The following is an 18,486-nucleotide window of genomic DNA, read 5'->3' on the forward strand; positions in this document are numbered from 1 at the left end:
GTACATATAATTTCGAAAGAATCCGTGACGTTAAATTTAATAAAAAAAAAAACAAATGAATTTTCAAAAAAGTTTAAATAAAATAAAACTATTCAAATAAATTTAATGAAATGTTTACTATTAAATAAGCCATGTTTAAACGGTTTATATTACAAATATCGAGCGACGCCGGGTAAAACCACTAGTATAAAATATATACATATTCCATAAATAAATTAATAATATCAAAAATTTACGTATTTTATATTAAAATTGATGTAAATATTTCAAAATACGAAACACAAACTCAAAACTAACAAAAAATAAAAGTAAAATTCTACCGACTACTATACACATGAACAATGTTGTTTTACTTGACCAAAATGCAATGCGAAACTGAAACGAAATGTAATTAGCCATCGCGAGTCGATTAGGCAATGCGATAGCGTTCTCATGCTAGATAAGTAAATACTATCAGAAATGAAGTTCGATTATATATTCCCCCAAGACTTATTTACGTAGATTACAGTAAAATATACTAAATTAGCTCGTGGCCGTCATATGATGGTTGAAGTAAAACATTACACCCTTTTAAAAAATAGACTTTTTATGAATAATGAATATAAGAATTTTCTAGAATTATAATCACTTACATATGAATGTACATATGTGGATAACTGACTAAGAATATGCGAAAATCGAATACCTGGTCTTATCTTTTTCTAAATGTAGAACTTCAATAAAACCAAATTAAGGTATTGGTCCTATCGATAGTTACGAAGAAACCTGGACATACATATAAATATGTATTAATGTTTGGAAAAGTCGTATCTGACACTGTTTTTTAGCTGAAGTGTCCAAGATCAATTTGTCATTCGGTTATCTATCGCTTAAAATCGCATCTTTTACAAAATAGAGACGTTGAGTCTTTTTTTTTACGTACATTTTTTTGTGGCGGCATCCGAGATAAATGCCTACATATGTACATACATATGTATGTATCTGTATGTACATACATACATGTATTTTTATGTGTACTGTAATTTTCTTAATTATTATATATTACATAGTTATAGTAACATTGTGTCGGTAAATTAATTGGAGGCTGTAACGTTCAACTACTGTGTTACGTTGTCAGATTTTGATTAAAGTCAACGGCGAAACACTCTCGCTCCGCTTTTACCTATATACATACATATGTATATAGATATTACTTATATTTATATAAAATTTTTTATGTAATATGTATTTTATGAATTTTTATGTATTATTTATGTTCATACATATATATCCACTCCAATATTGATTAAAACTATAGATTTATTTCCAAGTATAAATGTTACAGTGAAAGCATATTTCAAGTGAAAATATATTTTCACTAGTCAAAATATATTTTCACTAGTGGAAATATATTTTCACTAGTGGAAATATATTTTCACTAGTGGAAATATATTTTCACTAGTGGAAATATATTTTCACTAGTGGAAATATATTTTCACCAATTCAAGCAGTGAAAATGTATCAAACAATGAATTTATACATTTAACCCTAACAATCCAATCTTAAATGAATAGGACCAACCATTACTTTCCCTAACCTATCCTAACCCTTTCTTTTATTTTCTGATAATCAATGTTATTAACTTCTCGTTTTGAAATATATTCGAGATGGTATGTAATCCACCTCACTGAGTTCATAGGTCGGATTACATGCCATCTCGCTTGCACCAACGTTAGCCGCGTTACGAATGTCTACGCAGCGAAAGCATTTCTATTGCAATTACCGCTTGAGTTAGTACATTTAGATAAAAAATAAATATTGAGATTATTGAGAAAACCAATATTTATAAACGTGGTGAAAAAAAAAACTGTCCAAACAAACGCAACATAGCACGGAGAAAAAAAACCGTAAAAAAAATATATATTTTTATAAAATTCGTTAGACAATTAATTATAAGTATTTTAAAGCAATGAAATATCTATATAGAAAAAACATCTGACTATTGATTTCAATACTCATTTTGAGCACAGCAATACTAAATTTTGAGTTAAAGGCCGCAAAAGCCAAAAAAACTGTAAAAATCACGCATTTTCTTAAACGCTCATATCTCGTAAACGATCACTAACCAAAAAAATAATTATCATATTCGAATTCAGTGGGTCAAAATTAGTAAATATTGGTTAGTCTCCGCTCTGGTAACTCAAAAACGTGATTTTTTGTTGCCCACTGTAATTAATATGATTTATAATATTATACAAATGCCTACGAAAGACCTATTCCACTCGTACATACATATGTATTATATGGGTCTACGTGACTTGACAGAATGTTAAATGACAGAAAACGGAAATATCGGAAGGCAAAGATCGAAAATCGAAAGATCTTAAGTCGAAAGATCAAAAAAAAATGAAGCATGGTAAACGGTACATATTCACTTAATTTGCGCGAGCAGGATACAACAGGAACAAGAGGAACATGCTTTTCCTCCCGTATTCTGCGCGCGCACATTAATACGGGAGGAAAAGCCTGTTCCTCTTGTTCCTGTTGTATCCTGCTCGCGCAAATTAAGTGAGTATGTACCGTTTACCATGTACCATTTTTTTTTTTGATCTTTCGACTTAAGATCTTTTGATTTTCGATCTTTGCCTTCCGATATTTGCGTTTTCTGTCATTTAACATTCTGTCAAGTCACGGAGACCTGTATTATATTTATATGTAGTATGTGCTTGAGATCCTATTCGAACGTTCGTCCACTTCTACACTATTCGACTATTCGAATATATTTCTAAGCGAGAAGTTAATAACATTTATGATCAGAAAATAAACGGAAGGTTTAGGATAGGTTAGGGTAAGTAATGGTTGGCCGTATTCATTTAAGATTGGGTTGTTAGGGTTAAATGTATAAATTCATTGTAAATAAATTCAAGTAATATATTTTCACTTGAAATATGCTTTCACTGTAACATATGTACATATAAATTAAATATGGATGTAATTTAAATTTTATTTCCTAGTATACCCAAACCCAAAAATTGATGAGAAAATTTTCTTGAGAAATATCTAATATGAAAAAATGCACATTTACGATGAACACATGTATAGGTATGTTACATTAAAAATAATTTAAAATAAAATAAAATAATACGTTTGTAGATATAAATACATATAATATGTATACAGTGTGGTCAATATACATACAATGGGTATAAAAATATTTATAAATGTGCGCGTGGAATGTCAGCAACAGCTCCTATATGTATGTATATAGGTACAAATGTACATATACACATAGATATTTCGATTTTGGAAGAGGGCATGTGGAAATGAAACTTACGTTTTTCCAGATGAGGTTTGTTTGAGCATCCGTTATTGACGCGATTGGATGGATGATTGGATGCTGCGTGCCGTACGTTTTGTATGTGCGTAGATATATGTTCGTAGAGTGCAGTGTAGTGTAGTGTAGCGATGACGTCTACGTCGTAGACGATACTGAGCGCCTGCCTCTACGCCGGCGTACCGGAAAAACGAACCACAGATATTCGATCGTGGGCTCGCATACAGATATTCGCATTCAACTGGGTAACCACTAACCACTTCATATCACTACTCCTCTCTCTCTCTCTCTCTCTCTCAATGGGACAACAAATCAACAAGTTTAAAGAATCCCTATTGGAAACGCAAAAGCTTAAATTGTGCGTTGTGTGGTACATAAGTATGTAGACACGGTCTCAACTCCCAATATGCCAATCCCTCTAGGCATTGTCGTCGAGAGTGTAGGTACTAGAATTTCCAATCCGAATATTCGATATTCGAATATATTCGGCCTATTTTGAACTATTCGTTATTCGAATATTTGAGCAATTCTTCGAACATGTAATATTCGTGAAATTTTAATAAAATACTAGCTGAACCCGGAATGCGTTGCAATGCCACAATAACGCGTGCAATTCCCGTTCCCGTTCCCGTTCCAGAGACATTCAATTTTATATATATGTATGTATGTAGGTATAGATATATTTGTTGACGTGGGTCATCCGCTGTGTGTTTGTTGAACACCCCTGAATGGTAATTACGAATTATTATTAAGAGGTTTTTTCCCGTTTTTTTTTCACTGTTGTCTTTCCGGACATGCATACAACAAATCCTGAAAGTTCCATCCATCGTAATCGGTTCAGTGGTTTAGGGGCCTATTCGAGACACACACACAGACATTCATAGGTTTTTGAGCTCTTTTTCCTATTATGCTGTAGAATAATATAATCTTTTTCCTATTATACATTAGAATAATATAATACTATGATTACTAACCAAATTAAATTAAATTGTAAAATAGAAAATGATCAGTAGATCAGTAGCTATTAAAATAGATATAAGATGTATTGTGAACATAATTTCGTAATAATAAAAAGCATTTCAAAATAAAAAAAACACAGACATTAATTTTTATATATATACATATATATATATATATATATATATATATATATATATATATATATATATATATATATATATATATATATAGACTAGCTGAACCCCGGCATGCGTTGCAATGCCATAATAACGCATGCAATTCCCGTTCCCGTTCTCGTTCCCGTTCCCGTTCCCGTTCCCGTTCTCATTCTCCTTTTAGTTCCCATTTGTCGGAAAAACGCAGGCATCGAACACATTTGAAATTATTGCGTTGCAATGACACTCATTTCCGTTTTTCCCGTTTTTTTTCACAGTAATCTTCCCGGACATGCACACAACAAATCCTGAAAGTTCCATCGTATAGGTTAAGTGGTTTAGGAGCCTATTCGCACACAATATTGCGTAGTTATGGAAACGGTACGTGTGTATTGAAACAAGAAATGTATTGCAAAGGGCGCTTCTATTATTATAACATTTCTCTGTGTATTAGCCGTAAATAAATAACTGAACTTACCCGAAATAATGTTTTCAAAAGTGCCGAGCTGGTTTCCTGGTTTCCAGACCATTGCATATTTTCTTTTTGTGCAACAAAAATTGTAGAAACCATATGGGCGAATATGTTTTTAGCGATGACATCAAACGCGTTTTGCGGTAGGCGTTCGGATGCTTATTTGTTTTAAAAAAATTATGCGCTTCTTTTTTCACACACGCTATTCATTTCAATATTTATTTTTTCTCTGCAAAATTTTCTACAAATCTTTTCAGGAGATCCAAGATTTCCTAATATGTGAATTAAAAAAAATGAGTATGCATTATAGTACATAGATAATATTATTATATACAAATATATTGTGTGAACATATAAATATTTGCGGATCGCTCTGCATGACACATTTTGAGGGGCGCTTGTTTAAGGGATGAGATTTTATTTCATACACTCGAATATTTAAAGACTGCGCATGCGTTATTATCACAGTTTCGTATCTACATACAAACATATGTATATACATATGTATGTATGTATGTATGTGCACATACATATGTATGTATACTACATGCATTTAGGTATTTGTATTGGTTAACCGATACTATTACGATTGTTCACTTTAAAGTGATACTAGTTTCTAAATTGAAAATTTTTATGCGTTTTAGAAAGTTGAGAGTATTTTTTATATAAAATGTGCACATATACAAATAATTATTATTTAAGCATTGGTTTTTTTTATTTTTTTTATTTCACCATAATTTTTTTCTATAAATATCAAGAAAAATATAGATTCCTCATTTTATATACATATGTAGTTATATGCACATGTACTCATTGAGTATGTACATATGTACGTAGATGTAAATATATGTATTATATGTAGGCCATAGCCAGGATTTTATTTAGAGGGGGGCTGAAACACACAGCAATTTGAATTTAAACACAATGTGATATTTACGAAAATTTAATTTACAAAAACTGAAATACAATCGAAAGCACCAAAAAGTCACAATTACACTTCAGGCCTGACGAGAGGATACCACCTGATCCTTATAACCAGGGCTCGGATCATATTTTATAAATTTAAAATTATGGTAATTTTGTATGCCAAAAACTAATAATTAATAAAACCGAAAAAAAAAACAACTAGCACTAATTTAAAACATATGTATAAAAAATTGTCTTCGTTATGTGTAATTAAAAAAATGACCAAACCGCGCTAAATAGCAGAGTTTCAAAACGATCGGAGACCTTAGGAAAAGATACTGGATCGTTTGCAAAGTAAACCTTAGAAGAGTGTAATGGTGCGTACGAACCAAACCAACGAACGGTCTCTGGGCCAACTTTTTAAACTAGTAGCGTACAAAATATCGAAATAAAAATTAAATTTAAAAATTGAAATTAAATATCAAAATTAAAACTATTATTATTATATTAAAATTAAATTCAAATATCAAAATAAAATTATAATCATTATATTAAAATTAAAATAAAATATTGAAAGTTAAAACAGAACATGCACAATTTAAATAAATTTTCGAGATTGACCTAAAATTAGATCATCAACAATCACATACAGGTAAAAATCGAAGAATTATTATTTTTACTTCCCCGTAAAGCACAGCTACTGAGAATATATCATGTATTAGTATGGGTAATCCAACGATTTTTGCTAACCCGGGGTGTTGTCGGTATCATCAAACGGATTTTTTTATTCTTCAATTGTTTCTCTCGTCGAAATAAATCAAATAATTAAACCATCTCAGAGGTAAAATTTATCGGATAATGTGTGATTATTAATTTTATTTCGACAAAAGGACAAAAAACCGACAACCGACTTCGACCGTTTTTTATCAAACGTATCATCAACGGCCGAAATACAGTAGCATATCGTGACGACTTTTAAGAAATAATAACAAGATTTTTTTTCGCTCGTAAGCAGAGAAATTATAATATTTCTCTGGTTTCAAATGCGTATCGTCGTAATTCAAAACATTGTTGTAATTCAAAATATCAACGATGATCTAATTTTAGCACAATCTCGATCTTTAGCTTAATTTTGGTATTTAATTTAATTTTTATTTCGATATTTTGTACGCTACTGGTTTTAAAAGTTGGCCCAGAAGACGTCGTTGGTTTAGTCCGTAGGCACCATAAAAAACGCAACGGGTTCGTAGTAGTTACTATACGGTTCGGATTTTCTTTTGGCGACTTTGACCACGATAAAAGCGTTGAATTGCCCTTCAAATCAGAAAGAAGACTGAGTTTTCGTCGGGATTTAATAAAAGAAAACTTTAAAATTAACCGAAAATAAAAAATATATTTTCACTCTGCTCGACTGATTTTAGTTCGAAAAGAAAAAAGAAAAAACAAAAAAAATTAAAAACCAGAGCAATATTCTATGATATATGTATGTATTTGGAAACGAACGAAACGTTAATATCTGACATTGGGTAGTCGTTGGGGCAAGTGGTGTTTACTGGGAACCGCAGGTGGTGTTTACTGGGTTTGCTTCTTGGAAGTACACGTGTGCAAGTTATGCGAGGAATGTGGTTCGTTGTTAGGGTGGAATATTCTCGAATATGTGGCGTCGTTCCACTCGATTTAGTTTTTATCGCCCTTTGTTCCAGTGAGTCTGGATGTTTGTTCAATGGGTTACAATGTAGTTGTTGTTTGTGCACTTTAATGGATGTGTAGGCGGGGTAGGTATGTGTTGACCGTATCCCAGCCTAACGAAACACTGTTGTGCTTGTTTTATAAAGTTTTATTGTTTGCCTATGGTTGTACAAAGGTATTATATTTGGGCAAAAGTATGGCGTTCAGCGGTCTCTGGATATGGTAGAGTGTCGCTGGCTCGGCATTCGTTTATGTTCAGAAGGTCTCTGGATGCGGCAGTGTGTTGCTGGCTCGTTGTTCGGCTATGTTCAGAAGGTCTCTGGCCTGCTGCTGTGTGTTGACGCTTGCTGCTGTGGGTCGACTGGCGTTGTTTGGGTTGTACCTCCTTTTATAGTGTTTCCGGAGTCACCTGACCCATGGTGGTGGTTTGTTGATGCGTAAGCGAAGAATGCGCTTTTGTCGATGGGGTGGACTTTTCTGGAACGATTGGCGCCGTTCCGCTCGATGTAGTTTAATGGCGGCGGCGTGTTTCGACCGTTTTGGTTCCGCTCGACTGGTAGGGGCGTTCCGCTTGAGTTTAATATAACGGCTGCAGGTGTGCTTCGTCTTGGTTTCGTTCCGCTCGAGTGTGAGGGGTGGAACATTCTCGAAGGAACTGGCGATTGATTCCAAGAAGTGCACGTGTTGTTTACGTGTGGTGAGTTCTGCGAGGAATGTGGTTTGTTGTTGTGGAATATTCTCGAATGTTTCGATGACGATGACGATGACGAGATTCGTACAGATGCAGGTGTTCTTCGACTTCGCGTCGTTCTGATTGATTTGTTGGGGTGGAAGTTTCTCGACTCGAGATGACGTCAATGGTTGAGCGTGAGAAATGTATTTTCCGTCGCAATAGATGTTTCGATTGCGGTGACGAGATTCCTACACTAGCATTCGAGAAGACGAGAATTGCATTTAAAGCAGCCGTCCGTTAATCTGTCGTTCAATTTGTCTGGCGATTTTAGAGCGGATGCATCGCATCCCTTTGTGTTGCTTCTCTGTGTTTATTAAATAAATAAATAAATGTATTTTTTAAATTGGCTAATAGGTAAAATTCTATATAAATAAATAAATAAATAGAGGCATCGAAATAGAGACGTTACGGCCAAGTAAGTCGGCCGGTAGGATTGAAGTGTAGCGGTTGGGCGGGTGGTCGTGCAGGTCGTTTTGACAGCTGACACATCTGAGACGGCCCCAGCAGCGTAGAATTAGTTTGAGGATAGTTCAGCTTGACGAGTTGAGATGACGGAATTGGTGCTCGTGCCGATGAAGCGGGGGGAGTCGGCGGAGTTGTCGCGCGCGTTGAGATCGCTGCTGCAGGCCGCCGCCAGCACCGCCGACGCGCCCTCCGACTGGGCCTCTGCCGCCGCCTCTCTCGCCAACCTTCGCACGGCCGCCCTTCGCATCTCAGATCCGCCCCAAGACCTGCTCCCCCACCTCTACAAGTGCGCAACACCACACCACACCACACCACACCACACCACACCACTCATCATCCATGACTCATCCGTCACCGACCGCCATTATCGCCCGTCACTCTATCTCTCTGCCTGTCTTACCTGCCTTTATTCGTTTTGTGCAATTTTATCGATTCGGCACAACTCGATCCCGCTCCCCTTTACATACATATATACATTAAGAGGGCTGAACACCAGCGCCTTGTCCATACAAACGTATTACACTCCTCCCTTCCTCAATTATGGCACTAGACAAATTATTTTTTAATATGCTATGGATATCCACACCATTGACATGTTTCTGTCGTTTTATTTTTTTGATTTGTTTTTTTTTTTTATAGGAGCGCTAGGAGCGGCCAAACATCTATAAAATCGCCTCTTTTTTTACACCTACGAAAAGAGTCCAGCGTGCTTATTTGACGGTTGATTTTTAAAAAAATACGACCACACATACATAGAAAATATCTTTCTCATACCGATGATGAAATTTTTTTTTTGAATTGGTCCAGTTTTTCGCAGGAGAAAACTGGAGAATACGAAACCTCGATTTTGTCGATTTAAAATAGATGTTATCTGGTTGAGGCGCAAATGTTGCATTCACTAAATATATATATTGAAGAAAGGATCAACAACAAAATTAAGGTTTCGGGTATCCAGCCCTCTTAACCCTTTGCCTGTGGCATTAAATATAGCGAACAAGCACTGTAGGCGGCACCTGTTTCGCGGATTTTTTCGATTTAAAATACGTATTATCTGGTCGAGGTCCAACTGTCGCATTCACTCAATATATACAATTAAGGTTTCAGGTATACAGCCCTCTTAACCGTTTGCCCGCGGCCGTCTTCTATGTAAGCTTTGGGCGACAAGCCTGTAGCGCGGTTGTCTTCCATAGAATTTCTGAACTTTGCACAGGATTTTGAGGCTTATATGCGCCTATTTCAACTGTTTTAAGGTTCAAAATTGGTTGAATATATTACTGAGAGTTGAATGCCATCTATTCAATTTGCTTAAAATGAATATATACCAGTCAAAATTAGTTTTTTGTGGAACCATACTGAAACTTCGTTTATGTGACGTCACGTCTTCATACAATTGAGACGATGCGTCTCAATTGTATGAAAAATGATTATTTAACAATTAAGCCAAAACTACCAGATATATTATGTATTTTATTGTTTAAAATTATACTTTGTGTTAATTAACATGTCTGGTTACTTGAGTAAATATTAAAATCTGTATTTAAGGTCGAAAACTCGATTGCCAAATTCGCGAAACAGGTGCCGCCTACAGGGCTTGTTCGCTATATTTATTGCCGCGGGCAAAGGGTTAAGAGGGCTGTATACCTGAAATTTTAATTTTGTTGCCGTTCCTTTCTTCGACATATATATTGAGTGAATGCGACAGTTTCACCTCGACCAGATAATACGTATATTAAATCGACAAAATCGAGGTTTCGTATTCTCCAGTTCTCTCCTCCGAAAAACTGAACCAATTCAAAAAAAAATTTCATCATCGGTATGAGAAAGATATTTTCTATGTTTGTGTGATCGTATTTTTTTAAAAATCAACCTTCAAATAAGCACACGCTGGACTCTTTTCGTGGGTGTAAAAACGAGGCAATTTTTATTTGTCACGTTCCAGGAAAATATTTATTTAATTTTTATTTACTACTTGGTTAACCAACCAAGTTTCTTTATTATTATTATTAAAATGTTACATTTATCTTATATTATAGATATATTCGAAAAACGATAGATTATGGAACGATGACTTTTATAATAGGAGACACGTAGAACTATTTCACTATAACTTTAACTTTCGTTCACTTTATTCTGCTGCTGTGCTGATCGTTATTTGCGGACGCGTTCTCGGAGTCTTTATGATGACGACTGTCACTCTCAGAGTCGATGATGATGACTGACTAATGCGATCGAATGGCGATCTATATAAATGATTTGTTATCTTATGGGCTGGGCACATTCCTGTATTATCTGAATATCCTATTACAGGAATTTTTATAGTTTTGTTATTCACGTATATGAGCGTGTGAAAAGTACATTTGATATTGTGGGAACTAGAGTGATAAGCGGGGTACATAACAATATGTTTGGCGGCTCCTAACTACTATAAAAAATAACTAATCAAAAAAATAAAACCACAGAAACATGCCAATGGTGTGGATATCCATAGCATATTAAAAAATAATTTGTCTAGTGCCATTATTGAGGAAGGGAGAATTGTAATACGTTTGTATGGACAAGGTTGTATCTCAATATATTTATATATCGACAAATGATTTAAAATTGAGTCATCCAAATTTTTAGAAATAATATTAAATGTGCTGGTTTTATTTGAAAATAATAGTCACCTTAATCTACATACATATACATATCTACATACGTATGTACTGTGTTAATTTCGACGTTAACCCGTTCTTTTCGTTTCTACGTTCTAGCTATTGCGATCAGTTGAATTCTTTAGAAGAAAAGATTTCTACGCAAAACATCACCGCGTTCAAATGGAGGGATGCTTTCGATAAAGGACGTCTCTTCGGCGGCAAGACCAGCCTCAGTATGTCGCAACTGACAATTTTCAACTTTCAACGTTATCGCCATCTTTTATTTCAATTGCACGATTTCTGTTACAGCTCTCCATTCGCTCAGCTATGAGAAGTTCTGCGTCCTCTTCAACATAGCCGCCTTGCAGAGTGCGATAGCCGTCGACAAGCCGACAAACGATGACGACGGACTCAAATCGGCCGCTAAACTGTTCCAGGTAACGTCGTCGATCATTCTTTTCTTTCCTTTCCATCGAATTGATTGATTAAACATTGATAGTGTTTTTAGCAATCTGCGGGCATCTTCAAGCATCTCAAGGAGACCGTGGCGATGGTCATTCAGGAGAGTCAACCCACATCCGACATCACCCCCGACGCTCTGGCAGCCTTCCAGCATTTGATGTTAGCTCAGGCTCAAGAAATCATCCTTCTCAAGGCGATCAACGGTTCGTGTGTTTGTATTTTATTTTAATTTTCAGCGATACATATATATATTGTTTTTTTTTTCATTTTCGATTGTTTTCAGACAATATGAAACATCCGTATATTCCGTTCATCGCAAATCAGTGCAAGGAATTGTATAGCATAGCTTTGAAAGCCATTCAAAAGGAAAACGTAAAACAGATTCTAGACAAGGAGTGGATTTCGATTGTGAGACATTACTATGCTTAAATTCGTTTGTATTTTAAACAAATTTCGCGACTCACTGAGTTTGTATTATTGAGTTTAGGTTTCGACGAAACAGATAGCTTGCGAAGCTGTCGCATTTTTCTACTACAGTTTGCATTTTAAGAGTCAAATGTCTGTCGGGCAAGAAATCTCCTCTCTACAGGTATGTTAGTGTATTTTTCTCGTTCGAATTCTGGTTTTTTTTTTTAACTGCATTTTCTGCGTTTTCAGCATTGTATAGAGCTGTTCAAGAGCGCTCAGACGACTCGCGGAAAACTCTCCATATTCCAAGAGCAATTTACCAAAGCGCAGAGAAATTTGAACGAAGTCAAGAAAGATAACGATTTGATATATCACGATATAGTTCCCGATGTCGAGAAGCTGGAGCCGCTCGGTAAAATAGCTCTCGCCAATCCGCTCGCTTTGCCTCAAAAGTGGAGCGACAAGGGTTCAGGTCTGTAGATGTTTTCAAGTCTGGAATATTTTCATATGTATTTTTAAATTGCGTCCTCTCATTGTTTGGTTTTGTTTTCTTTAGATTTGTTCGAATCGCTGGTGCCGGTTCCCGTCAGTCAAGCTATGGCCGCTTATGAAGTTAGGAAAAACGAATTGGTCAACGCTGAAATCAACAAATTGAGAGAGAGCACTCAAATGCTCAATAGGTTCGGCATTTCGCAACGCTTACTTACTTTTTTTATAATTCATTTTCATTCTTAAATATTTGCACGTGTATTTTTTTTTTTACAGTACGTTGGCATCGTTAAATTTACCGGCTTCGATCGAACAGACTACGGGCACGGAGCTGCCACAGTCGATCAAGGACAAAGCCGACACTCTCAAAGAATCCGGCGGTGTTGAAGGTCTTCAATCACTAATGCGTGACCTTCCTGAACTTTTGCAGAGAAATAATGACATCCTCAATGAGGTTTTTTAAAATTGTGCTTTCTTTAATTTACACTTAGAGTTTATTTTGCGATAATCATGAAAATTTAGCGCTCGTACATATGTACATATGTATATGTAAATACGCATTTGATGCTTTCTTACAGTCGGAACGGATGCTCAGAGAAGAAAGCGAAGCTGACAACCAACTCCGCGCCCAATTTGGTGAGCGTTGGACTCGCACACAATCCGATAAACTAAATCCAATGTTCATTTCGAACGCTTCCAAGTACAGACTGATTATTGAAAATGCGATGACGGCTGACGGCATCGTTCACGAGAAGTTTGAGAAGCACCGTGAGGGAATGGAACTTTTGAGCAAAAGTTTGAGTGAACTGGAAGCCAATATACCGACATCGTCCTCCGGCGGCGTAAGAGACAGCTCCTCGGTGATGGCTCTGCGAAAGCTCATGGAGGATGTAAGTCTATTTGAAGTCGGCTCGTTCTTTACCCTGAATATTTTTACGCTCGCTCATTTCACAGGTCGAGACGATCAAAGCCGAGAGGGATGTGATCGAGTCGGAGCTCAAGTCTGCCACTCAGGATATGAAATCCCAATTCCTCGGTGCTCTGAGTCAAGACGGAGCGATCAGCGAAGCGGGGCTTTCTATCGCCGCTCTCGGCAAATCTTACGGTCCTCTGCAAAAACAAGTCGCAAGCAGTATTGAAAGACAAGACAGTCTCATCAAGGATATTCAAGTATTGAAAATGTTCATAAATGTTCGACGTGTAAATATTGGCGATTCGACAGTTGATTCGAATAATTGCTTTTTCCAGAATGCTAATGAAGTTTTCGTGGCGGAGAAAGGGGGAAGTGGAGGCGGTCGTGAGACAAAATTGTGTCAACTTGCAGCCGCTCACGATGCTTATTGCGATTTGTTGTCAAATCTAAAGGAAGGCAATAAGTTCTACAACGACTTGACCCAGGTTAGTGTTTTCCCCGATTAAAATTTATAAAACGAAGTTTAGATCAAAGGATGTTGCATATATTATGTGAACTGTATATTTTACAGTGACCTGAAATGTATACTACACTTGTAGTTTACTAATATATCTTCTATATATGTATATAAAAATCAATGTCTGTCACATGTGCGTTCCTATACCATTCAACCGATTGTGATGAAACTTACATGAGTTATTGTGTGAATGCCTGCGATGGTTTCTTGTAAAAAAAAATCGCCCAAAAACAGGAACGAGTGGCATTGCAATGCAATAATTTCAAATGTATTCGCGTTGCCACCTGCGTTGTTAGGGTAAAATAAACAACTGAATAGTTTCAAATGTCTCACCTTATCATTACTGTATATTAAGTATTAATTTGAAACTGAAACATTTACTTTACAAAACACATCGACAAACGGAACGGGAATTGCATGCGTTATTGTGGCATTGTAACGCATACCGGGTGCAGCTAGTATAATATAAATACATATATCTTCTATATATGTAGTATTGTTGCGTAGGGGTGGGTGGAGGATCCAAGTAAAAGGCCAAAGTCGTGTCGCAGCATTGATTGGTGATTAAGGAGATACACGCACTGGCAGTGCTCCGTCCAGAATGTTTTGATACCGCCTTATAACGGACAGGTCGCTCAGGGCATCTTCGACGTCCGGTTACTTCCCTATTGTTTAGGCATGTACCCGGATATGTATTCCCACGACACTCAGTCCCACGCTATCGGTCACTTCTGAGAAGGGGCTAATTCGGTGGCCATTGTTTAGCCTACTTGCACTTAGTCTGGAGATAATCCTTGAAACCAATTATAACGGTCACACAGTCTCTGGGATGCTGCTCGGCCTAATCCGATTGCACTTATTCGGCGTACAGGATAATATAAATATATATATACATATTTTTTTTAGAAGCTCTTGAAGTTTGTCGTATAAAATTTATACCATTTTTTATAACTTCTAAGCTAAAAATTTGTTATGTAAATCTGTGAAAATTAGATATTTAATCAATTGATATTTTCAGCTTTTAGTCACATTCCAAAACAAGATATCTGATTTCTGTTTTGCAAGAAAAACTGAGAAAGAGGAACTGTTAAAGGATCTTACACACGAGTCTTCTCGGGTAGGATCTGTAGGACCTGCTCCGACTCCACCACAACATCATAACGTTACTCCTCCAGGTATATACATACATACATGTATAAACACATTTTTGTATATGTACATATATGTAATTTATTTTCAATGACATATTTTGATATAGAACCTAGAGCTGGCGGTACTGCTCCACCGACGACTACCAGCGCAAGTCTACCGTATCCGACAGCGGGTCACGGAAACATGCCTGTGCCTTATGGAGCTCCGGGCCACGCGCCTTACCCGACTTATCAGCCGGCTCCGATGCCCCAAGGATACAATCCATATGGAGTGCCATACCCGAGTAAACTCACTCTCCATTTTTTTTACTTATAAAATACACATATAAGAATCGAATGTCAAACTTGAACGATTGTTTCAGGTGGGGGATATCAAGGATTCCCGCAATCTCCGTACGCTCCTCATCCGCTGCAATACCCGCAACAGAGCAATCCGTACCAGCAGCCGAACCAGTATCCTCAGGGAATGCCGCAGTATCCTCCGGGCGCGCCCCAGTATCCGGGCGGGGCTCCTCAGTACCCGGGAGCCCAACCTCAATTCCCTCAATATCCCCCGCAGCCTCCACAGTGGTGAAATCATCCATATGCACACACACAAACATACATATATATATATATTTGCATTTGCAGTTGTTGATTTTAGTACTAAATTGTTGTCGATTAGAGATTTTTAAAGATGATGAAATTATAAAATCGCACACATAATATACACACACACACACACACACACACTTACACACAGAAATCAATTTAGAGGTCAACCGTGATAGAGACGGCCTTACAACTGTGATAGCTTTCACACAATATTATTTATATATATATTCTAATTTATCCACAGGTGTGTAATTATTGAAATTATTTTTTACATGTACGATTTTCAATCGACGCAATCATACAATATTTTTCTTTTTTTTACTACCCAGTCATTTGCTATTTGTTTTATTGTTATGGAAGCTTTAATCATATGAATGTTGAAAATAGAATATTTTTTTATATATATGGCGGCTGAATTTATCTCTGCAATGGTTTTTCCAAAATGAAGCTTTCAAATTTGTAATATAAGATTTTATTTCCAATGAATTGTATTTGCTTTTTATATATGTACGTATGTATAATATACAATACATCAATTGAATTTTTTTTTTTCTATAAGCTAAAATCAAATATTTTTTGTATGTTTATTAATATGGCATTATTGTGCAGAAATACCTTGATAAATGAATTCTCTCATGATATACATACATATTATATTTTATGCTACTTTATATTTGAATGTTATTATGTTCACAATTAAATTTTGAAATATACAATTGAATAAAAAAAATGTTCGTTTTACTTAAACTGTGGAGTTATTGCAGTAATAAAAATAAAATTTTATTACTTGGCAATGAATAGGGTAAGGTAAGTCATGTCTACTTCAAGAGGCAATCGTCAATAGTGAAGACTTCAATTCGAAAATTATATTCGTGGCGTCGGCTGGTGAAATAATACATAGTTTTAAAAATTTACACAGGTGTATTTGGATTATATGTATAGTCCCAAGACCTTCATTTTCACCTTTTTTGTACCCGTTTTAAAAAGTTGTATCCTTCATAGATATTAGATTTTTCCAAATTAGCAATGTTCATATGCCAATTTATTAAACTTATTTTTCCATTTAGTATTACATATATTCGACATATATGTAAACATAAATAAACTTAGAGAATCATCCCATGCAACGCTCGAGGACGAGAGTGATGATCACATTTTTCTAACACTGATAATATTTTACTCGCATATTCCAGTAGGAAATCAAATAATTTTATTTTACTACCGCCATCTATATATAAAACTAAAGACTACATAGACGATACCCAGATTTAAAATTTGCAAACTTCAAACGATATTTTACCTCTATCGTAATGGCGGAGGCTCCATTGACTTATATTGATGACCAAAATGAGCAATATGGAAAAGTAGGAAAACAATCGGATAAAAGGCAAAATTTTTCCTGAATTGTAATCGTAAGTGAAACGTGAAGGATGTTTGTAATAATAATAAAAATAGTGTTTTTGACTATTATAACGATATATGTACATGGTCCTCATGAGCTCAATCTGTGGAAACCTCCATAATTAAGTTCTCTCTCTTGATAGAATTTTTTTTTAGATTTAGCCTTTATATGAAGAAATATAAATATTACCCCTATTTATTTCCCACTGCCTTTTTACAAGGTATGCTAGGCTTTGACTCACTATCTTCGAGAAGAATTATTGCCATTTCCAATATTTCTTTGGAGTATTAAAGGGAAGAATCGACAACCCTTCGATTTTATTGGAATTTAAATTTTCGGCGCCTGAATGCGGTAGAGCTTTGCGTCATCATTTACTTTTCCAACCTATTCATGCGAAAACGTCTGCTTTCAATAACTCGTCTCTTGTAAAGGCTATCCGGTTCCTTAATGTGATTGATGAGCATTTGGACCTGTTCAATTGTCATGTTGATGAGCTGGTTAGTTTCTTGAGATTCAACACGAGACTATTTGAATGAGATGAATGATTGGAATTTTTATTGTTTTTATTTTGTTATTTCTTTCTTTTGTTTTGTAAAACTGGTGTGACGCTTTGGGGCAACCTGTCAGGTCACACTGGTCATTTTATTGTTATTATTATTACAAATAATAAATTGAATAAATAAATAAATAAGAACCTAGAACCCAGTAAATAAATAAGAACCCAGTCTCAAAGGAAGATAATACTTTAGTGAGATTTTTTTATTAAATTTGATCATAGCTCGGCCGTTAAGCTTCTGCTTAGCGTCGAGAAGCGCTGGGTTCGATCCCAGGGCCGGGCCTCGAGTGAAAATGAATTATTCAAAGTATGCTGTTGGTCAGACTTGGATTTGTGACTCCAGGTTGATCGTTTCCTATCAGAGTTTGCCAATTTTCTCTGATTTCATTGTTGAAACGGTTCCCGGAAAAAAATGGCTAAAATCCTTCCTATACAATATGTCACCTATAATTTGTGATTGATTAATGTGCAATAAATAAGTTTGTGTACAATTTGATAGATGTCTCATTGATTTGCGAGTTTTTGAGTGTCTCGTAATTCAGTGACTTATATAAAAAAAAATGCTGCATTGTAATTGGCCAGGAAGACGCATTGGGGTTTACTTGTAAGGCCTTCTTGGTATATATGTAAAAAATAAATAAATATCCTACATAGAACTTGTTTGT

The 18,486-nt window shown here is 35.7% G+C and overlaps 1 protein-coding gene across 1 annotated transcript; it reads left to right on the forward strand.

Annotated features, from left to right (window-relative positions):
- The first annotated feature begins 8,621 nt into the window (after positions 1–8,621).
- ALiX (programmed cell death 6-interacting protein-like protein AliX) lies at positions 8,622–16,586 on the forward strand. Its single transcript, XM_077430151.1, has 15 exons — positions 8,622–8,979; positions 11,447–11,562; positions 11,639–11,766; positions 11,838–11,994; positions 12,075–12,199; positions 12,279–12,380; positions 12,449–12,671; positions 12,756–12,879; positions 12,965–13,142; positions 13,267–13,578; positions 13,643–13,858; positions 13,937–14,086; positions 15,137–15,293; positions 15,377–15,553; positions 15,632–16,586. The coding sequence occupies exons 1-15, from the start codon at positions 8,777–8,779 to the stop codon at positions 15,841–15,843; spliced, it is 2,580 nt and encodes an 859-aa protein (XP_077286277.1). The 5' UTR covers positions 8,622–8,776; the 3' UTR covers positions 15,844–16,586.
- Positions 16,587–18,486: the final 1,900 nt, after the last annotated feature.

The sequence above is a fragment of the Arctopsyche grandis genome, chromosome 4 (genome assembly GCF_051622035.1).
Source record: "Arctopsyche grandis isolate Sample6627 chromosome 4, ASM5162203v2, whole genome shotgun sequence".
Classification (NCBI taxonomy): Eukaryota; Metazoa; Arthropoda; class Insecta; order Trichoptera; family Hydropsychidae; genus Arctopsyche; species Arctopsyche grandis.